Raw genomic sequence first — 22,858 nt, 5'->3', positions numbered from 1 at the left:
GGAACAGTTTGACAGTGTTGAGGGAATTATTTGTTTAGCATTCTTTGGTGTTTGGGAAAAAGCTGTCCTTGTGTCTAGTTGTTCTGGTGTGCGATGCTCTGTAGCGTCATTTTGAGGATAGGAATTGAAACAATTGATGTCCAGGATGTGAGGGGTCTGTAGATATTTTCCCAGCCCTCTTTTTGACTCGTGCAGTGTACAGATCCTCAATGGAAGGCAGGTTGGTAGCAATTGTTTTTTCTGTAGGTCTAATCATCCTCTGAAGTCTGTGTCTGTCTTGTTGGATTGCAGAACCAAACCAGACAGTTATGGAGTGCAGATGACAGACTCAATAATTCCTCTGTAGAACTGTATCATCAGCTAAAGAGTTTTGGACAAACTAAATACTTAGTTATGTTTGAAGTAGAACTTTGAAACACGTAGACTTCTTTTTCACCGTTAGCAGATCATGGAAAGTTGTGGAACATGGAAGTTTGTCTTCTGCCAGCTTGAATTCTGCACGCCGTTTCTCTTTCTTTCAAGATTAATCTCGGCTTTCTGTGCAGGGGTTTAAAGCAATGTTACATCTTTTGAACACTGAAGGTTGTTTCATCCTAGATTTTCACCGCTGAAGTAAGCTCGCTTAGATCAACGCAAGGGCGGTGTTTATTATTTTTTTTAAATCAATTTTTAAAAGACATTCCTGTATCTCGAAGATGAGGTTTTCATTCGTAACCGAAGACATCTGGAGAAGAGGAACACCAAATGGTGTTGAGTTTGAGAGAAGCTAATCTCGGATTCTCTCCCGCTCTTTTTTTTTTTTTAAAATCTTTTCCTACGTGATGTAGGGATGAAGACGCATGTTTCTAGAGCTGCATTTTCTCTTTCGTGAAGATGTTGATTCAGACACGGAAGTTTGGAATTTGTATAGCCTTTGCATCGTACTCTTCATGAGGTTGACTCAATTGTCTGATTCAGTATCCGTTGCTTTCTACAACTTAGAGAGTATTGGCAGCAGAAATCATTTTGCGTGTGATGAATTTATGTGGCGTTCTGAAACATGGGGTCTTTATGCTAATGCAATATCCAGAATTATAATGTGGTTCAGTCGTTAAGTTGGTCTGAATCTTTGAGACACCCCCCCCCGGGCCATAGCATGCCAGTTCCCTGTTCTCCAATGTCTCCCGGAGTTGGCCCAAATATAGGTAGTCCTCAACCACATTTGACCCCCCAAAATGTATGTTGCTAACCGAGACATTGGTTAAGTGAGTTTTGCCCTGTTTTATTACTTTTCTTGCCCCGTTTTATTTATAGCAATAGCAATAGCAGTAGACTTATATACCGCTTCATAGGCCTTTCAGGCCTCTCTAAGCGGTTTACAGAGAGTCAGCATATTGCCCCCAACAATCTGGGTCCTCATTTTACCCACCTCGGAAGGATGGAAGGCTGAGTCAACCCTGAGCCGGTGAGATTTGAACCGCTGACCTGCTGATCTAGCAGTAGCCTGCAGTGCTGCATTTAACCACTGCGCCACCTTGGCTCTGGCTTTATTGGCTTTATTTATTTAGAAAATTTATCTTGCCGTCCAGAGGCAGCTTACAAGGATATAAAAACACAGTTAAAAAAAGAAATAAAAATAATAAGAAAAAATGATATATCTGTACAAAAATGGCTCTGTGTGTGTGTTTGCCAGGGGTGGATTGGTGCCAGTGGTTACTGCTGGCCCGCTTCGCGGACAATGTTGAGAATAACTTGTAGATATGTTCAACATGCATTGCAGATGTGCCTTATCTTTTATATATATATATATATATATATATATATATATATATATATATATATATATATATATATATATATATATATATATATATATATATATATATATATATATATATATATGTTATATTTGTGCTGATAAATAAATAAAGGGAGACTAGTATAGATCTATTTCAAGCTATTTAGCTCTCATCAGCTAGCCATACCCTTGCTGGGAATCGAACCTGTGCTCTATTGCCTCTCAGGCAAACGTGTTAACCATTGAGCTACAGAGCTCAACTCCTTATCAGCCAGGCCAGGGTGAAAGGTATATATTTAAAGTCACAACCCCTGGTATGCCCAAATATGGGAGGAAGGTCACACTTCCATTTATATATATAATGATATTTTATTTTACTTTTGTGTTCTGTTTTCAGTTGACCTCTGCTATGGGTCCTTCCGGAAAAGAATTATTGATCTTGGGCTACCTCCTGGCAGGTAAGAAGTTGCCTTCAATGGAATATTTTTGCCACGTTTAGCATTTGTCAGAGAGCCTCTTTGGTTAAAATCCACCCTGCTTAAACCTGGAACAAGCAGCCTGTTTACCGAATTTTTCAGAGTATAAGACGCACCCGAGTATAAGACGCACCAAGATTTTGAAGAGGAAATTAAAAAAAAAAAGGTTTTGCAGTCTGCAGACCTCCCAAAAACGGGCCGTTTTTCACGAAAACGGGCCTGTTTTTTTTAAAGGGTGTGAAGAGCCTTTAGGAGGCTTGTAGAGTGCTCCTGGGGACTGGGGAGGTGAGCAAAAATGGCCCATTTTTCGCTCATTTCTGCCCTCCCCAGCCCCCAGGAGCACTCTGAAAGCTTCCTAAAGGCTCTGCGTGGCCATTTCGATGAAGGGGGAAGGGTTTCGGGAGGTAAAAAAATTGCTGTATTCAGTGTATAAGACACACCCAGATTTTCAGCCTCTTTTTTGAGGGAAAAAGGTGCGTCTTATAGTCCGAAAAATACGGTACTTTCTCCAGATATTTTAGATCTCCTGTGGCAGCCTTTCCAATCGATGGGGAATTGCGAGAACTGGCCTACATTCCAGAATACTAGCCTGTTGCAAACACAGTCAATTCACTTCACTCTCATTTTCATAGGCCAGTTCTGGTCCCAGAAACAGCATTAGAAATATATTTTATCCCCTGGCGTTGCGTGGAGAGAGAGAGAAAAAAGCTGCTTTGATTTCTCTCATCGTGCCTCATTTCTCTTCCCAGAAGGGAGATCATGGGTGCAAATCTTCAAGAATGTTAAGCATGGCATACTCAGACCCAAAAGCAACAAGGTCTGAATTTCATGCATTTTCTGGGCCAGAGCTAGAAAAGCTCCACCAGGAATTTTAGAGAAAGGTGAAGTTAATAGCTAAGTTTGGCCCGGGGTAAAATATGTATTGATTTATTTGGCAGGCGCCCAATTTGTAGACAGGACATACTAAGTTCCTTGGGTTTTGAGGAGGATTTGACTGTCTTTTGAACAAGAAATATGCCTTGGTAAAGCCACGCTTGGAATACTGCATTCAGTTTCGGTCGCCACAATGTAAGAAAGATGTTGAGACTCTGGAAAGGGTGCAGAGCAGAGCAGCAAAGGTGATTTGGGGACTGGAGGCTAAAACATATGCAGAACGGTTGCAGGAACTGGGTATGTCTAGTTTAATGAAAAGAAGGACTAGGGGGAGACATGATAGCAGCGTTCCAATATCTCAGGGGCTGCCACAAAGAAGAGGGAGTCAAATTATTCTCGCACGACCACGGGGCTGCTGCAACATTACGAAAAGCGGTCGTAAGTCTCTTTTTTTCAGTGCCCTGGCAACTGGGGTCATTTTTTGCCCTCCGGAGCCTTAGGGAAGGCTCCGGAGGGCTAAAACCGGCCCTACAAGCAAGGGTATGGCCCCAGCTGTCTGGGGAATCCTGGGAGTTGAAGTCCAGACATCTTCAAGTTGCCAAGGTTGAGAAACACTGGTATAGGTGGATGGAGGAAAGAAACAAAAACCAATGAAGGAATATAATAAAACTCAAAAAGCAATAGTTACGAGTAAAATAAAGAGGGTTAAGAATGGTGAAATCCAAATGAAATACAATAGAAGGGGAAATAATATAAGGGGAGCGGTACCGATTGATGATTGCTATTATAAAGAACAGGAAGTTCCTGTTTGTATTGTATTGTATAAATGGGGTGTATGCCTAAGTTTTGTGTGTGTGTATTTTACATGTTTGTTGTAAGAGCCAAGGTGGCGCAGTGGTTAAATGCAGCACTGCAGGCTACTGCTAGATCAGCAGGTCAGCGGTTCAAATCTCACCGGCTCAGGGTTGACTCAGCCTTCCATCCTTCCGAGGTGGGTAAAATGAGGACCCAGATTGTTGGGGGCAATATGCTGACTCTCTGTAAACCGCTTAGAGAGGCCTGAAAGGCCTATGAAGCGGTATATAAGTCTACTGCTATTGTTAATAAAAATCTTTTTTTTAAAAGATTAAACCATGTTCCTCGTGGTAACACGCCGTGCTTTCTTTTCGTAGGGTTATGCATCGTCTCCTGCCAGAGTTTGCTCCCCACTATTCTTCCAAACCAGGAGCAAATGGTGGTGCAGCTGAACGCCCCCTTCACCTTGAAATGTTTTGGAGACAGCGAAGTCAGCTGGCAGCATCCCATCCCAGAGGGCAACCATTCCATAACCATCAGAAACGAAGAGAACAACAGTGGCCTTTTTGTGACTGTCCTTGAAGCGGCGAACGTTTCAGCTTCTCTCACCGGATTATACATTTGTTATTATAATCACTCTCAAGAGGAAGATGGAGAGGTGGAGGGGAAAGAGATCTACATTTTTGTGCCGGGTGAGTTGATTTGAGCCACGGTGGCGCAGTGGCTAGAGTGCAGTACTGCAGGCTACTTCTGCTGCCTGCCGGCTGCCTGCAGTTTGGCGGTTCGATTTCATTGAGGGCTGCATCAGGGTTGTGTTTGACCTTGGGGTGTGTGTGGCCAGGGTAGGTGTCAGGCCTGCAGCCATCTTTTCTTTTGGATCTTTGGCCTGCCACACTTTCTATTATTCTACTATGATATTTTCTATTGTTGGAAAAGGGGAGGGGGGATTGTATGGAGTTAGATGCTATGTAGCCATAACAACATTCTTTCTAGAAAGCCAAGGTCATCCTTTTTCTTTGCACCTCTGTACCTGACCAGAACTGGATGGGTGGAATTGCCAACATGGCAGTGGAAGATTGGACCATGTGATGGACTTGTGGGTGTGGGGGTAGGATCTTGAACTTTCAACTGGGTGGGGAAAACCGGGAAGCTTTCAGATTCGGGTTTTCCCAGATGTGCCAACATGGCTCACTTCATAAATTGGAACTTTGAGGAATCTTTTGCCTTGGACTCTGATTTACTTTTGGATGCTATTTGGAATCCCTGACATTAACCCGAATCTGACATCGGGCATGGCCAGCTCGATGTCACTCATGTTGGGGTGTTCATGGTGGCCCGAGTGCTCTGCCAGCAAAAATGGGCTCTCAAGTTGCCAGCAAAGGACTGGCCTCCTGCAACCCTCTGCCAATGAAAACAGAGCTCAGGAGGGCTGCGCATGTCTCTTCCTGGCTTTATTTTCACTGGCAGAGACACTGCTGGCCGGTGCTTTGCTGTTTCCCAGGCAGCCCCGTGGGCCAGATCTAAGCACCTGTGGGCCAAATCCAGCCTATGGGCCTTGAATTTGACACCCTGGGCTAGAGAGACAAGTAGCTTCTACTGTATCTCTTTGACTTACAGCAACTGAAACACTCAGTGGTTCTCAACCTATGTGGCCATGGACCAGAGGTCGGTTCCTACCGGTTTGGACTGGTTCGGATGAGTTTGTATTAACTTGGCTGGCCACCCCCCTGAACTGGTTCTATTGGCAGAGCCATAGGTGGCACTATCTTGTTTTTTACTTCTGCGCATGTGCAGAAGCAACTTTTTTCCTATTGCGCATGCGTGCATAGTGCGCCCGAAGTGCATCCCTGAGCAAACTGGCAGTAGAAGAAGCCGGAACCCACCCCTGCCATGGCCCCATGGCCAGGGGGACCCCTCCACGACTTAATTCAAGATTTAAAGCACGAACGATTTTGCCTTTATAATAACCCACATGTCTACTAAGGGTCCCCACCTTCTGATTACGGCTGGAATATGGAAAGTGCCTCGGTGAGAACGGCTGGGAAATAGCGAGCTCTGTCGAGCTATGCAAAAACCCAGCTAGCAAGCCGTTGTCAAGAGGTCCTTTGTGAATTGGAACCATCCTGAAGGCACGGGGCACAAGGAGAGGCATTTTGGACACCTGTGAGGGGCAAGGCTAGCTCCCCATCAGGTCCAATTCAAAGCTCTCTGGAAATCAGCGGCGGGGGTGGCAGCCATCTTAGTATGACTGCTCCGGAGACGGGGCATCTGGAACAAGATTTGTGCAGGTGCGGAGAAGCGGAGGAAGATTGGCTGATGTAAGAGTAAGAGAAACAAATTGTGGAGCTTAAAAGTTTCCCGGAGCTAAGCTAGTGGCTAAACATCGCTCGGAATATGGAGGACGGAGAGAAAGGAGGAGACAACTATTGGTGAGAGAGTACTGACACAAAGAAGAACTTTGTTAATAAATTTGGAATTGAAAAAACCTAAATCCAAAACAATAATAATAATGGGAAGATCAGGAAAATTTGAATATGGATTTGGAATTTTTGGCTCGACTACTGGAATAACTCATATTATTGTGCAACACATGGAATGGAGGCTCGAGATCGAACTATTAATGCATGTATTTATTCCGCCAACCCAACTGATGTTAAGTATCTCATTCTCAACAGATCCAGCGGTTCCCTTCGTCCCATCCTCCCCCGAAGATTTGTTCATTGTGGTCAGTGAGGAAGACAATTCTTCCATCATCCCGTGTCGCACGACCGATCCTAACACTCAAGTCACCTTGATGAACAAGGAAGGGAAAATTCTGTATGCCTCTTACGACAACAGGCTGGGCTTCATTGGAAACTTCTCTTTGGGGTCCTACATATGCAAGACAACTGTCAAAGCAGTCGAATTCCAGTCCGGTGAATTTTTCATCTATGTTTACAAAGGTAATGTCTCTTTTTTGCTTTTCAATCGAAATGGATAAATGGCAAATTTGAGTCTCCTTAGATTTAATGTTTCTCAACCTTGATGACTTTAAGTCCTGTGGACTTCAACTCCCAGAATTCCCCAGCCAGCTATGCTGGCTGGGGGATTCTGGGAGTTGAAGTCCACAGGACTTAAAGTCTCCAAGGTTGAGAAACACTGCCTTAGATGCTTCGTGAAAACGTCCCAACTGCTTCTCGCTAAAGACACGGTCATCTTATAAGCCCAAGTAGTCCTCGACTTACGACCACAAATGAGTCCAACAACATTTCTGTCGTCAAGTGAGACATTTCTTAAGTGAATCCTGCCCCATTTTACAATTGCTAAGAGAATCACTGCCATTGACGAGTTAGTAACATGGTTGTTAAGTGAGTCTGGCTTCCCCACTGACTTTGCTAGCCAGAAGGTTGCAAAAGGCGACCACATGACCCTGGGACACTGCAACGGTCGTAAGTATGAGTCAATTGCCAAGTGTCCGAATTGTGATCACGTTCACTGTGGGGCTGTTGCAACGGTGTTTAGGGCAGAAAACGGCCATAATTCTCTTTCTTCCGTGCCGTTGCAACTTTGAATTGGCCACTAAATGAACTGTTGTAAGTTGAGGATTAAGTTGTATCCCCTAGTTCAGTCAGATGGAGGCCCCAGGTGCTGGGAGAAGAGACACCAATGTGTCCTCTTCCACGTCTGCAACTAGATTCCTGCTTTTGAATCCCAAAGATTCAGTTCCACCCACATAATGATTCAAACATGTTATTTATTTTATGTGGCAAAGAATGCTGTTTGTTCTTTTAGCTCAAAAACCTCCCAAATGCCTTCAGTTGGCCCCACGAACAACAGTTTTTTAAAAATACAATGATTTAGTCAGTGAAAACTATTTTTCCCTACCTGTTCTGTGGGCGTGGCTTGATGGGGGGGTCATGTGGCTGGGTGGGCGTGGCTATGTAGTCATGTGACTGCGGGGAATCAAAATAGAGAAACTCACTTTAACAATATCCTGCTGGAGGAGGGGGTTGGACTAGATGACCTCCAGGTCCCTTCCAGCCCTATGCTCTTTCAAGTATCTTCTGAAGATGCGTCTAGTGCCAGGTTTGTGGTCCTTCCTCCCTCTCCTTTTTCCCTCCCTCTCCTTTTTCCCTCTTTCTTTCTTTCTTTCTTTCTTTCTTTCTCTCTCTCTCTCTCTCTCTCTCTCTCTCTCTCTCTCTCTCTCTCTCTCTTTCTTCTCCACTCCCCCTCTTCCTTCCTTCCTTCCCTCCCTCCCTCTCTCCTTCCTACCTTCCTTCCTTCCTTCCTTTCTCTCTCTCTCTCTCTCTTTATCTATCTCTTTCTTCTCCACTCCCCCTCTTCCTTCCTTCCTTCCTTCCTTCCTTCCTTCCTTCCTTCCTTCCTTCCTTCCTTCCTTCCTTCCCTCCCTCCCTCCCTCCCTCCCTTCTTTCTCTCTCTCTCTCTCTCTCTCTCTCTTTCTTTCACCTACCCCAACCCCCCGTTTTTGGACTAGCAGGCTTCAGGAAAGCTTCCTGGGAGCAAAAACAGACCCCAAATGCTAAAAAAAAAAAAGTTTTAAAAAAGTTCCTACCATCGCATAGCACAGCTGATCGCCAGAACTTTTTTTTACTTTGTTAACTATTTCTTTTTTACTACCGAACCTGCCCAAACCGGTCGGATTTCACCCCTGGATTTAGTTTAATAAATTTCTCCCCACACTTCTTTAATATCGACATTCTCCTTAATATATGGTAGAGAAATAAGGTCTTCAAGAGAATGACGTTATATGCATATTATTTCCTTACAATGTTTAATCCTCTTCCAGCTCCAACGTCCCTTCGTGTTGAAATCGAGTCCCCCAAGACCGTATATAAAACCGGAGAAACCATTACTGTTACTTGTGTGGTCTTGGATAACGAAGTGGTAAACCTAGAGTGGAATTATCCAGGGAAAGCGGTAAATATCCCTTTTTGTTGTTGACTCAATGACCGGAGGAGACTGTGGGTGGGTCGTTTTAAGTCCTGATTTTATTTTGATTTTTAAAAAAAAGAAAACGCCTGGATAAAAACACTGGGAAGAAAGGCCAATTGTTAGATGCGTTTGCTTGGTCAGCTGACAAGGATTAACGGTTAGCAAGCATGCAGAACTTTGCCGAATGCTACGCGGAGATGAGTAACACATGAGTTTGACAGGAAGTGGGAGAGGAAGAGTAATAACAACCTGGAAAATATACATATATATATAATACGACAAAAATGGTTTTTGCTTAGTTGCTCACATGTTACACTTGTGTTGATGAAAGAACGTGATTATTTCCAAATGTCTTTAAGTCGTAATCCAAAGCGGCCTCCTCTAACGTGGCCTAGTCCATAAGGTTTGGATTCTCCGACCCGCATAATTAGACAGCGTTGACAAACATGGAATCCAGAATGGGACTTCCTCTGAAAGTTCTTGGGGACAAGGAGGCTGATGAGATAGCAGAATGATGGCTAACGTTTTTAAAACTGCGCCCATAATGCAATGTGTGTGTGTGACACACTCTCCCGCGCTCCCCGCCCCTGCACTTGTGCTCGTGGCCCCCTTGTGCTCCCCCTCCCCCTGCACACGTAACCCCCCCTGTGCTCCTCCCCCCCCCAGCGCATGTGTGCGTGACCTCACCCTCACGCCATTTTGGGCCTAGTAGGTCTCTCTGTAGCCTTCTGGGAGCAAAAATGGGCCGCAGGGGGGGGGGGCAAGCCGCACCTCCTGCACCCCCCCGCATCCCTCTCACTCCCCTGCACTCCCCCTTCATCCCCCCGCACTCCGCCCACCTTTCATGCATGTATGCGTGATCCTCCTCCCACGCCTGCGCATGCGTCTCCCACATGCAGCCCGTTCCCCCTGCACATGTGCGGTAGAGACCTGAAAATCAGCTGGCCGGCAGGAGCCATGCGTGTATATCAGTGGTGGGTTTCAAAAATTGTTCGAACCTACTCTGTGGGTGTGGCCTCCTTTGTGGGAGTGGCTTGCCACCCATGTGACCGGATGGGAGTGGCTTGCCGCCCATGTGACCGGATATGAAGATGCCGGCGACACTTGTCAGAACCACCTTAAATTACCTCACACACAGCACTGGCATGCATAAGAATATGATGTAAACTTGTTTTTTAAAAGGCATCTTTGGTTTGCGTTAAAACAACTTCAACACACGCAATGTTCTGATTGCACCACAAACGCAGTAGTCATCCTTACCTTTCACAGAGGCACTGAGTTTTATAAATAGGAGCATGATAGTGTAGAATAATCATATCCAAGGACCAGTGGTGGGTTTCAAAAAATTTTGGAACCTCTTCTGTAGGTGTGGCCTGCTTTCTGGGTCCACTGGTGGAACCTCTTCTAACTGGTTCAGTAGATTTGACGAACCGGTTCTACCGAATAGGTGCGAACTGGTAGCAACCCACCTCTGGTGCATATACAGTTGAGTTGAGCTGGGGTGACATCTCGTGTGCCCGCAGAGAGGGCTTTGCGTGCCACCTGTTGCATGCGTGCCACAGGTTCCGCCATTATGGAAATAGCACAATGCTTTCTGAAGATATCTTATTTTAACCAGATTTCTGTCTCGACTCTCTGTCCCGTTCCCTCTCTCCCATATGCAGAAGAATAAAGGAATAATCACCCTTGATGACATCAAAAATCCAACCCAGAAGCTGATTTATAATTTAACCATTCCAGATGCCTCCGTGAAAGACAGTGGCGATTACGAGTGTGCTGTTCGACATGTGACCAAAGATTTTAAGAAAATGGAGAGAATAGCCATCTATGTTCACGGTAGAGTTTGCGTCTCTTTTTCACGCTATCAGTCATGGGAATGGCAACAGGGGTAGTCATGGAACTATTGTCTTCCTACAGATAAAGGGTTCATTGATTTGAAACCTCTTTTCAAGCCCACGGAAGCCCTCAATCTACATGAAGTGAAAAACTTTGTGATTTATGTCGACGCATACCCAAAGCCGAAATTGCTTTGGCTGAAGGACAACGTCACTCTGATGGAGAATCTCACAGAGATTGTAACCAGTTCCAAGCAAATCAATGAAACCAGGTAAAGGGACAAGTCCGTCATAGATTGATGGGTTTGTTCACCATTTAATTCTCCATTTGGGAAAGAAAGTTTCTTGTCAGAAATTATTTACTCTCCCTGCTGAATAATCCTCATTCTATGATACACCTCTCTGAAAATTTTCTCTAGTTCTCAGTCTACGTCAGAGGGAGTCAACCTTTTTATACCTACCGCCCACTTTTGTATCTCTGTTAGTAGTAAAATTTTCTAACCACCCACCGGTTCCACAGTAATGATGATTTGTAAAGTAGGGAAGTAACTTTACTTTATAAAATTTATAAAGCAGAGTTACAGCAAACCCCTACCGACCACCATGAAAGCTGGAACGCCCACTAGTGGGCGGTAGGGACCAGGTTGACTACCACTGGTCTACCTCATCCACTTTATTTTTGGCTGATGATTTTGTCGTTGTCCCCGTAACCTTAACCTCCACAGTCCTTTCCAGCCCTATGATTCTAAGTATTGGTTGAACAGAACATAGAGTAATTCTGCTTTATTCCTTGTTGCTTTGTCAATCAGTGCCAGGTCGACACTACAAAAACCACACACTTTTTTGGTTTTTTCCTCCCTAAAATGAGTCAGATTATAAGTCCCAGCACTCCCAATTGGCTTTGGTTGAAGAGAAGTAAGGCCAGTGATCTTAACTCTTGTCGGTGCAAAAAGAAATATAAACGCTATACATTTGATTTAGGATGAGAGAGAGAAGAGGTACTTCAGAATGGTGACATTTTGGTCTAATGAATCTTATATTACTTATGTCAGGGGTGAAATTCAGCAGGTTCTGACAGGTTCTGAAGAACCGGTAGTGAAAATATTGAGTAGTTTGGAGAACTGGCAAATACCACCTCTGGCTGGCCCCAGAAGTGGGGAGGGAACGGGGATTTTGCAGTATCCTTCCCCAGCCATGCCCACCAAGCTAAGCCCACAGAATGGGTAGTAAAAACTTTTTTAATTTCACCACTGACTTTTATACATATATTTTTGCTTCCATTAAAAGAATTACTTTCTTCCTACTGTGTTGCGCTATTTTTTTAATCATAGTTTTTTTTAACCCCCCCCCCCTCACAGATATCAGAGTGTATTAAAATTAATTCGTGCCAAGGAAGAAGACAGTGGATATTATACACTAGTAGCCCAGAATGAGGATGAAATCCAAAGATACACTTTCTCTCTGCTCATACAAGGTAAACTTGTAAAATGGGACAAGCCATGATCAATTATCAATAAAGGAGAATATTTGTAGTTCAGGATTGAAAAGAAGGGTCCTTGGTGTTCTCTGAGCTTGCTTATTTTCTTACAGACATTTCATTACCCAACTAGCTAACATCATCAGTGCTATTAGCCAGAAAACAAGCAAGCTCAGACAAGCCAATATTACAATACATCATATGGAAAAAGCATGTGAGGTATAAATGTAACATATCAAGTCCAGTGTGTAACTCTATATTTATAAAAACGTGTGTGTGTGTGTGTGTGTGTGTGTGTGTGTGTGTTCCAGCATAACTCTGGAACGCCTTGAGCAATTTCAACCAAACTTGGCACACAGATGACTTACCCTCTGAAGAAAAATACTGTGGGGGGTAAGACACTCCTAACACCCCTTGTGGTGTGTGTTCTGTTAAGATACAGCCTGTTGTGCCTTAAAATGGCTTCTACTGTGCAGCGCTGGTAGCAGCTTCACAGTACTCCACAAGGGGGCTCCCTCTGGTACAGGGGAAAATCCAACATTAGAAATTACGTTTAAATAAATAAATATCCGGGTAACACCGGGTTATCAGCTAGTATAATATAATATCAAGGAACAGTTTAGAATGCCAGAGCAACTATAAAGTAACACATCTCAAAATTCTTGTGATGATCAAACGAAGGAAAACCCACCTTTTTCCATCTTTGCAACCTAGGTCACTGGAACCGGCAGCGACCTAGGCCTGCTACATGCCCAAACCGGTTCTCTCGGCAGCGCCATAGGTGACGCCATCTTGTTTTTGCTTTCTGTGCATGCGCAGAGCAATTAGCACTGTGCGTGCATGTGTGGGTGCGTGCGGGGCACATCCCTGAGCGAACCGGCAGTAGCAGCAGCCGGAAACCATCCCTGAGTAAGAAGTTCAGAAAAGAAAAAATATATTAGATGGGTATAGATGAATTGGACCTCGTAATAAAATAATAATAATAATGCAAAACTATTGGCCTTTATTTCCATCAAATTCATGCGTGGATTGACTGCACCATTCCAGCAATAATACCTTCAATGGACTCCCCTCTTCACATCATGAAATGCTTCTGAAATTCAGTCAGTAACTTAGCAAATTATGTAGGAAAATGGTGCTTGCTTGTTGATACCGGTGGATGATAGTCTGGGGATTATTATTTCAGTCGACATACTGTACTTTAACATCTGGTGTGCTTGGCTGAAAGGCAGATGTGGTCCCATCCATGCGGTTTTAATTTGGAGAGAGGAAGGGGCACATTAAAGGGATAAGGAATTACAGAACAAAATAAGCATTTAGTGGAGAACCTACGCCGATGACCAAGTTTAAAGAAGGAAATTTGGAAAGAGTTCATAGAGATCTGTTTTCATTCAATGCTATCAGATACTTTTCATTTACGTGTGTCCTTAAAAAGGGCCTCAATTAATTGGGTCGTAGATTATAAATGTTTTTATACAACTTGCAGATGGTAAATGGTGTTTTGGGGGAGCTTTTCTCTCTGACACAGAGAGGAGTGTGTGGTTTTTAATCACAGGATCTAACAATGCACAATGCTTTAACTAAAATCTGAATGTCTCTTCTGCTTCTGGACGATTGGATTTATATATTGGTAAAATTAACCAACAGGGACCTGGTGGCTCAGGGGCTAAGATGCTGAGCTTGTCGATCAGAAAGGTCGACAGTTCGGGGGTTCGAATCCCTAGCGCTGGGTAATGGAGTGAGCGCCCGTTACTTGTCCCAGCTTTTGCCAACCTAGCAGTTCGAAAGCATGTAAAAATGCAAGTAGAAAAATAGGGACCACCACTGGTGGGAAAGTAACAGTGTTCTGTGTGCCTTCGGCGTTTAGTCATGCCGGCCACATGACCATGGAGACGGTGCTGGCTCTTTGGCTTTGAAAGGGAGATGAGCACTGCCCCCTACAGTCGGGAACGACTAGCATACATGTGCGAGGGGAATCTTTACCTTTACCTTAAAATTAACCGATTGGCAAACTTATTGTTAATGGAAATCTTGTAACTTCTATGAGGGAATCATTTGCTATTCATACTGATTGGATTTACTGTAAAGTTCTCGATATGTAGCAAGGTAAATCTTTATTCAGAATAAATTATCAAGAGAAGTGTTGCAAACTTCAATTAGTAATTGTTTTCACTGTGGCAAACTCCCATGATGGGGATAAATGGCAGGGGGCGGAGATGAATAGATATGGCAGAGGAGAGGAGAGCAGTGGAAATCTATGGGCCGGTCCTTGGGACGGAAAAGCCACTGGTGCTAGTGAAGCCCCACCCTAGCTCTGGAGATAAAAGGCAGGGGGCGGAGATGAATAGATGTGGCAGACAACTATTCCTCTCCCTGTTGGACAGACTTGTTAGCTTGCGCTGAGAGAGAAGCTTTTTCCCGGGGCTGCTGGAGCTCCTAATAAAGGAATCATTGAGTTCCCTTCAGGTGGTTTGTCGTGGTTGAGTAGCTGGGTCCCTCCCACTTTTAGGCAAAGCAATCGCAGTACGGCCTGATACAGTCAAATCTTACGGCTGTTTGATTAAAGTTCATCTCATTGAGTTAAGAGAAAAGTATTTAAGGTAAATAGGCATAGATCAGTGGCGGCTAACCTTTTTTGTCCTTGTGTGCCGAAATCGTGCATTTGCCCACACCCAAAATGCAATGCCCCCTGCCCCCTGCACATGCGCGAGCGACTCCCACCTCCGCGCAACTTCCCATGCTCCCCCCGTGCATGCATGTGACCCCCCCCCCCCTCTTGTGACCCATTTTGGGCCTAGCAGACCTCCCTGAAACCTCCTGGAACCAAAAACTGGCCACTTGGGTGTGAGTGTGTGTGTGTGTCACACCGCACCCCCTGCACTCCTCCTGCTCCCGCACAAACTCCTGCATCTCCCGTGTGCCCAGCAGAGTCCTAAAAATCAGCTGGCTGGTGGGAGGTGCATGCCCATGCAGGGTGGAGCTGATCTGGGCAACGTCTCGCGTGCCATAGGTTGCCATCAAGGGCATAGATCATGTCTATAATGCAGGAGATTGTCCTGTCTCAGAGAATACAAGCCAAACAACCCTCCTGTTTCCATTTCTGAAGCTTCCTCAATTAACAACGGTGCCTGCCTGGCAGATGTGAATTCAGAAATAGACTGTCTCTGAAGAAACCACCTCCAGCGCACAGATCTCTTACATGCTCTTCCCAATTTTTTTCCCTTCCCAGTTCCAGCTTTAATTCGAGACCTGATAGATAATCACCATGGCTCTTCTGGGCAGAGTGTCAAATGCTTGGCAGAAGGCACACCCCTCCCCGATGTGGAATGGCTGGTTTGCAAGGACATTAAGAAGTAAGGCCTTTGATTTTTGGGCTGCCTCGAGTGGCTTTATCTGCCTGGTATAATCATATGTTTATTCTATCCTTTTCATCATATGTTTATTCTATCCTTTTCATAATATACCGTATTTTTCGGACTATAAGACGCACTGGAGTATAAGATGCACCAAGATTTTGAAGAGGTAAATTAAAAAAAAAAAGGGGGGGGGTTGCTCTCCCCAGCACCCAGTAGCACTCTGCAGGTCTCCCAAACCCTCTGCACGCCCCATTTTTTTGTGAAAAAAAGGGGCATGTAGAGAGTTTGAGACGCCTGCAGAATGCTCCTGGGGGCTGGGGAGGGCAAAAATGAACAAAAAATGGCCTGTGGTTCATGAAAACGGGCCTGTTTTTCTGCAAAAAAATGGCTTGTGCAGAGTTTGGGAGTGTACTCCCGGGAGCTTGGGAGGGCAAAAACACCCCGGTTTTTGTGAAAAACGGGCCCATTTTTGCTCATTTTTGCCCTCCCCAGCCGCCAGGAGCAGTTTGCAGCCTCCCAAACTCTCTGCACATCTATTTTCGCGAAGGGGGCAGGGTTTGGGGAGACAAAAAAAAATGCTGTTTTCAGTGTATAAGACGCACCCAGAATTTCACCCTCTTTTTGGGGGGGGGGAAAAGGTGCGTCTTATACTCCAAAAAATATATATGTTGTTCAACTGGATGCCTTCGAGTTTGTATTGCATTTCAACTCTCACAACTCCAGAATTGATAATCGTTTATTAGCTAATAATAAAATAGTAATACATTATGGCAATGGGCAGTAAGAATGGAGAATGGCTAAACGGTTATGGGAGTTGAAACCATTTGAAAATACGTTTAGGCATCGCTGGTGTAGAGATTTCAGATTTGAGAGTGGGAGTATCATTTTATTGATTAAAATACCTCTTGAATTATTAACTCTTGGGTGCAATCGGTGTATTGTTAAATGTGTGAGTGTATATAATGCATCTTTAAACAACCCAAACCACAAGATTTCCTAACCAGAGTTGAAGAAACAGCAATGGTTAATCATTTCTCATACATGGTGCCTTCTCCACAGTTATAATTTTCTTCCTAGTCTAGTTTGATGAAAAGAAGGACTAGGGGAGACATGATAGCAGTGTTCTGATATCTCAGGGGTTGCCACAAAGAAGAGGGAATGAAGCTATTCTCCAAAGCACCGGAGGGCAGGACAAGAAGCAATGGGTGGAAACTAATCAAGGAGAGAAGCAACTTAGAACAAAGGAGAAATTTCCTGACAGTGAGAACAATGAATCAGTGGGATAACTTGCCTCCAGAAGTTGTGAATCCCCCAACACTGGACGTTTTTAAGAAGATATTAAATAATGATTTGTCTGAAATGGTATAGGGTTGCTTGTCTAAGCAGGGGGTTGGACTAGAAGATCTCCAAGGTCCCTTCCAACTCTGTTATTCTATTCTGTTCCTTATAGAAACCCTAACCCTAACCCTAACCCTAACCCTAACCCTAAACCTAACCCTAACCCTAACCCTAACCCTAACCCTAACCCTAACCCTAACCCTAACCCTAAACCTAACCCTAAACCTAACCCTAAACCTAACCCTTAACCTAACGCTAAACCTAACGCTAACGCTAACGCTAACGCTAACGCTAACCCTAACCCTAACCCTAACCCTAACCCTAACCCTAACCCTAACCCTTGAGTGTTGGAGTTATATATAATTTAAAGGCCAAGATTAATTGTTAATAATAAGTCAACCTTATAAACTGTGTCTAACAATATTTCCTAAGTTTAAATTTTGTGTGAAAAGCAGGCCATAAATCTATCAAATAAATACTTTTGAGATTTGAGAACTGAGATTTGTCCACATACATGGTACCCTTCTTAATGCTCCTGAAACGTTGCTTGTGGTATAAATCAAGCTATATCAAGCTGTATAAGTGGCAGTTATTCAAAGAAAATGTTGATTTTGCTTGGACAACGTGTTATGTAAAGATATCTGTTCACTCAATCGTCTTCAGTAAAAGAAGATTCTTTTTTTGGCGGGATCAATGAAAAAGCGACTTCTTTCTAGATGCAACAATGACACCTCATGGACTCTCCTGACCAACAACATCTCTGATGTCACGGTGGAGACTCATCTCGATGAAAGGAACATGGTAGCCAGTCAGGTGACTTTTCAGAAGGTGGAAGAAATCATGGCTGTTCGTTGTGTGGCAAAGAATGACCTTCGGACTGTTACAAGGGAACTAAAGCTTGTGGCTCCTAGTAAGTTAACTTGGATCAAAGTACTTCCTGGGCCCCCAAATCATCGCAACTTCATATATATGTATATTTCCAGAAGATATAATTAAAAGGAGAAAAGATCCATTTGGTGTGGCACCTAGAACTGAAAATAAATATACATTAAAAACAAAAACATGTAAATTTAGCCCAGCTTTTATAATATAACAGACTAAGCATATACTGCTACGGTGTTTCACCAAAAATAAGACAGGGTCTTATTTTCATATATATGTATATTTCCAGAAGATATAATTAAAAGGAGAAAAGACAGGGTCTTATTTTCTTTTGACCCCCTGAAATAAGTGCTTGGTCTTATTTTTGGGGAGGTCTTATTATTTTTGAGGTGCAGGAGGCGGCGAGCGAGGTCACCTCATGGCTGCCGCTGTGTTGCAATATTTTTGGGGAGGGCTTATTTTCAGCGAAGGGCTTATTTTAGCGCATGTGTTCAAGAGCCCAATTGGGCTTATTATCTGGGAAGGGTTTATTTTCGGGGAAACCGGGTAGTCCTCAATTTATCACCACAATTGAGCCCAGTATTTATGTTGCCCCACCTTACGACTGTTCTCGCTACATTTCTTAAGTGAGTCACTGCAATTGTAAAATTAGTAACACTTTTTAAAAAGTATTTGTTTTTTGCTTTTATATCACAAATTCCATTTCTAAATTGAACAAGTGTGTTTTCTAGGTAACAAAAGTATTATAATTTAAACAGCCTCATAATAATTATGATCATATCAGCATACAAACATATAGTAGATACTGTCAATCATTGGTATAAAATATACTATCTTCCAGGTTGACATCAATCATCTAAGCATCAAAAGCATGTTTACTAATCAATTTTGCTTCCTCATGTATTTTCACATAACTCCATCCACCTGATCTTTGTGTCTATTGACTAACCATTTGTAAAAGAAAAGTTCCCATGTCTTAAAATAAAATATTCAGAATCTTCCTTTTCTTTCATTCTTAACATTAACTTATCCATTTCTGCACATTCCATTATTTTTTTGATTATATGTTCATCTGTGGGGGTTTGTTAATTTTTTCAACATTGGGCATATACAATCCTGCCTGTAAGTTGTTAAGTGAATCTGGCTTCCCCATTGACTTTGCTCATCAAAAGGTCGCAGAAGGGGATCACATGACCCCAGGGACACGGCAACCGTCATAAATATGAACCAATTGTCAAGCATCCGAATGTAAATCATGTGATTCTAGGGATACTGCAATGGTGAAAAGTGGCCATACGTCACTTTTTTTCAGTGCCGTTGTAACTTTGAATGGTCACTAAATGAACCGTTGTAAGTTGAGGACTACCCGTATAGATTTTTTTTAAATTTGCAATGTATCTGTCAAAGGAACGGTAGCAATTTATAAACCTCCTAGACAAAAGGGAGTTTGTCTTCATTGTTATTGCATCTGGACTGTTCCCACACATTTCCTTTGTTTTGATTTGAACAAGGATGACAGAGGAAGGAAGGGGAACTATATAGTGAATTTTTAAATGGCTTAATTTGGAAAGATTGGCCTTTGTTTTTTTTGTTTTTTGTTTTTTTGCTGGCATGAAATCTCCATTGTAGGATAATTACACAACCTTTTGTAATCATCAATTTGTAAAAAAAAAAAAAAGTTCCCATATCCTAAAATATTCAGAATCTTCCTTTTCTTTCATTCTTAATGTTAACCTATCCATTTCTGCACATTTCATTTTTTTTTTTGATTATATGCTCATCTGTGGGGGTTTGTTAATTTTTCCAACATTGCGCATATACATTTGTAAAAAAAAAAGTTCCCATGTCTTAAAATATTCAGAATCTTCCTTTTCTTTCATTCTTAATGTTAACCTATCCATTTCTGCACATTTCATCATTATTTTTTTTGATTATATGCTCATCTGTGGGGGTTTGTTAATTTTTCCAACATTGCGCATATACATTTGTAAAAAAAAAAAAAGTTCCCATGTCTTAAAATATTCAGAATCTTCCTTTTCTTTCATTCTTAATGTTAACCTATCAATTTCTGCACATTCCATTGTTGTTGTTTTTATTATATGCTTATCTGTGGGGGTTTGTTAATTTTTCCAACATTGCGCATATACAATCCTGCCTGTAAGTTATTAAGTGAACCTGGCTTCCCCATTGACTTTGCTCGTTAAAAGGTTGCAGAAGGGGATCACATGTGTTTCTGCACATTGCATTGTTTTTTTTTTTTATTATATGCTCATCTGTGGGGTTCGCGCAACTCCTATATTAATATCGGTGTTACTGCACTAGATGTTGCAGTGAAAAGTTATTTCACTTTAAAAAACGGGAAAGGAGAGAATCTGATGTGCTTCTCCTTACAGCCTTAAGATCGGAACTCACTGTGGCTGCTGCTGTCCTGGTCCTCCTCGTGATTGTAATAATCGCGCTGATTGTCTTGGTAATCATATGGAAACAGGTAAGGAGAAATCCATCCTTTAGATCAGAGTTCCCCAAACTTTCAGGGTTGAAGGCTCGGAGAAGAGGGAGGGGGGAAAGAGGGGATGATTTTGTGGGCGTAGCAAGCACATGTTGGGGTGTACGCACATGCACACAAGTGAGTGCCCACAATGTTTGTGGCGATGCTTGCGCGAGTGCCTGCAACGAGCGCAAATGGGGCTGCGGGCACCCACGATGATTCTCGCGCACATAGCGACATGTACACCCAGAGGTGCACGCCCTGGCCAGCTACTCACGCAGCCCAGTGGCAATTAGCCCACAGCCTGGCAGTGGGCCTCGCAACCCACAGGTTGGGGACCCCAGTTCTAAACCACATTCTGCACCCCTGATTTATTGCAGGGGTGTCAAACTCAATTTCATGGAGGGCCTCATCAGGGCTGTGGTTGACCTCAGGGGCTGCGGGGGAGGGTAGCCAACCGGGTGGGCATGGCCAGCTTGACACCACTTCCCAAACGGCTGGCATGTTTTCTCTTTGCATTGGGGAGACCGGCTAAAGCGAGGCCCTTACATTTTGCAGGACGGCCCCATGGTCCAGATCTGACCACATCACGGCCCGGATGTGGCCCGTGGGCCTTAAGTTTGACACCCCTGATTTACTGCATTGGGAGGAAACTGATCGTCCCTGTCTTCTTTTGCACAGAAACCCAGATATGAGATCCGATGGAGAGTCATTGAGTCTATCAGTCCTGACGGCCATGAATATATATATGTGGATCCTATGCAACTGCCTTACGATTCAAGATGGGAATTTCCTAGAGACGGACTGGTGCTGGGTAAGGATCGCGCAAAGGCTTGTGAAAAGAGTCTCTCGTTTTTCACAGAGGTCCTCAAGAGACCTTATTCCCATTAATTCTTTGCCAGAAATGACACCAAATTGGCAGGAATAGCCAATGTAAATTGTAAATTGTAAATTTAATGAATTTATATGCCGCCCAATCCCGAAGGACTCCGGGCAGCTTACAAAATACAGGACTAAAAAGATAAAAAGTTAAAAATAAAGAAAGAGGAAAAACAGATTAAAAAGCAACACATCATACACTCAATCTAGGTGGGGCTGGACCTCATTCGTGAGGTCAACAGCCCCAGGCCTGCCGGAATAGCCAGGTTTTTGTGGCCTTTCGGAAGGCCGAGAGAGTGGGAAGGGTCCAGATCTCTGGGGATAGATCGTTCCACAGGGTCGGAGCAGCTACAGAGAAGGCCCTCCCCCGAGGAGTCGCCAGCCGGCATTGTCCGGTCGACAGCACCCGGAGAAGGCCCATCCTGTGAGATCTTATCGGCCGTTGGGAGGTATGTGGCAGGAGGCGGTCTCGCAGATATCCGGGTCCTAGGCCATGTAGGGCTTTAAAGGTGATAACCAGCACCTTGAAGCGCGTTCGGAGACTGATAGGGAGCCAGTGCAGCTCGCGGAGGATAGGTGTGACATGGGTGTTTCTAGGTACACCCGATATCGCTCGCAATGCAGGGAGTCCTTGAGTTATGACCCCATTTATGTTGCTCAGTGAAACATTTGCCGAGTGACTTCTGTCCCATCTTACGACCTTCTCTTGCCACGGTTGTTAAGTGCATCACTGCTGTTAGTAACCCGCTTGTTAAGCGACACTTTTTACAGTGTCGTTGTGGCTTTGAGTGGTCAGTAAATGGGCTGTTGCAAGTTGAGGACTATCTGTGTTCCCATTCATTATATACCAGAAATGGTTTTGACACCAAGGTGGCAGGAATAGCCATAACCCTCCAGAAGACAGGCTCAAGATACAGAAGGATCTCGACAGACGAAAAAACTGGGCCCTATCTAATTTAATTTAATTTAATTAACCACATTTATATGCCACCCAATCCCGAACGACTCCGGGCGGCTTACAAAAATAAAGAGAGAAAAAAAGACACATAACGAACACATAACAAAAGAAAACGGTTTAAAATACCAACACCTCATACATTCGTTCTAATCGGGGCTGGACCTCAACAGTGAGGTCAACTTGCTACCCATGTGACCGGATGGGAGTGGCTTGCCGCCCATGTGACCGGATGGGAGTGGCTTGCCGCCCATGTGACCGGATATGAAGATGCCGACGACACTTGTCAGAACCACCTTAAATTACCTCACACACAGCACTAGCATGCATAAGAATAGGATGTAAACTTGTTTTTTAAAAGGCCTCTTTGGTTTGCGTTAAAACAACTTCAACACACGCAAAGTTCTGATTGCACCACAAACGCAGTAGTCATCCTTACCTTTCACAGAGGCACTGAGTTTTATAAATATGAGCATGATAGTGTAGAATAATCATATCCAAGGACCAGTGGTGGGTTTCAAAAATTTTTGGAACCTCTTCTGTAGGTGTGGCCTGCTTTCCGGGTCCACTGGTGGAACCTCTTCTAACCGGTTCGGTAGATTTGACGAACCGGTTCTACCGAATAGGTGCGAACTGGTAGGAACCCACCTCTGCCATGTTCCTTCCCAGCTGCTTATTTTTTACCCAAAACAAAGTAATAATTTGAGACGGTAGAATTATCACTTCAGGTGGTAGCTGGATGGGCATTCAGTGTAGAATCTCAATCATGTTTTTCAATTCTTGCCTGATTAAAAA

General features: G+C 43.7%; 1 protein-coding gene across 1 annotated transcript in view; it reads left to right on the top strand.

Annotated features, from left to right (window-relative positions):
• PDGFRA (platelet derived growth factor receptor alpha) overlaps positions 1-22,858 on the top strand; it is a 63,166-nt gene that overhangs the window by 16,188 nt on the left and 24,120 nt on the right. The window contains exons 2-12 of the mRNA XM_087724733.1: positions 2,175-2,235; positions 4,299-4,613; positions 6,597-6,863; positions 8,708-8,838; positions 10,518-10,689; positions 10,771-10,960; positions 12,047-12,162; positions 15,395-15,518; positions 17,576-17,769; positions 20,135-20,229; positions 20,911-21,043. Of these exons, the coding sequence (XP_087580859.1) occupies positions 2,187-2,235; positions 4,299-4,613; positions 6,597-6,863; positions 8,708-8,838; positions 10,518-10,689; positions 10,771-10,960; positions 12,047-12,162; positions 15,395-15,518; positions 17,576-17,769; positions 20,135-20,229; positions 20,911-21,043 (1,786 nt within the window). The 5' untranslated portion in view covers positions 2,175-2,186. The remainder of the gene's footprint in view (positions 1-2,174; positions 2,236-4,298; positions 4,614-6,596; positions 6,864-8,707; positions 8,839-10,517; positions 10,690-10,770; positions 10,961-12,046; positions 12,163-15,394; positions 15,519-17,575; positions 17,770-20,134; positions 20,230-20,910; positions 21,044-22,858) is intronic.

The sequence above is a fragment of the Thamnophis sirtalis genome, unplaced genomic scaffold, assembly GCF_051295495.1.
Source record: "Thamnophis sirtalis isolate CommonGarterSnake01/CBP01778 unplaced genomic scaffold, rThaSir2_p1.2 scaffold_10, whole genome shotgun sequence".
Lineage (NCBI taxonomy): Eukaryota > Metazoa > Chordata > Lepidosauria > Squamata > Natricidae > Thamnophis > Thamnophis sirtalis.
The sequence above is the reverse complement of the archived record's forward strand: the minus strand, read 5'-3'. Positions and strand labels throughout refer to the sequence as shown.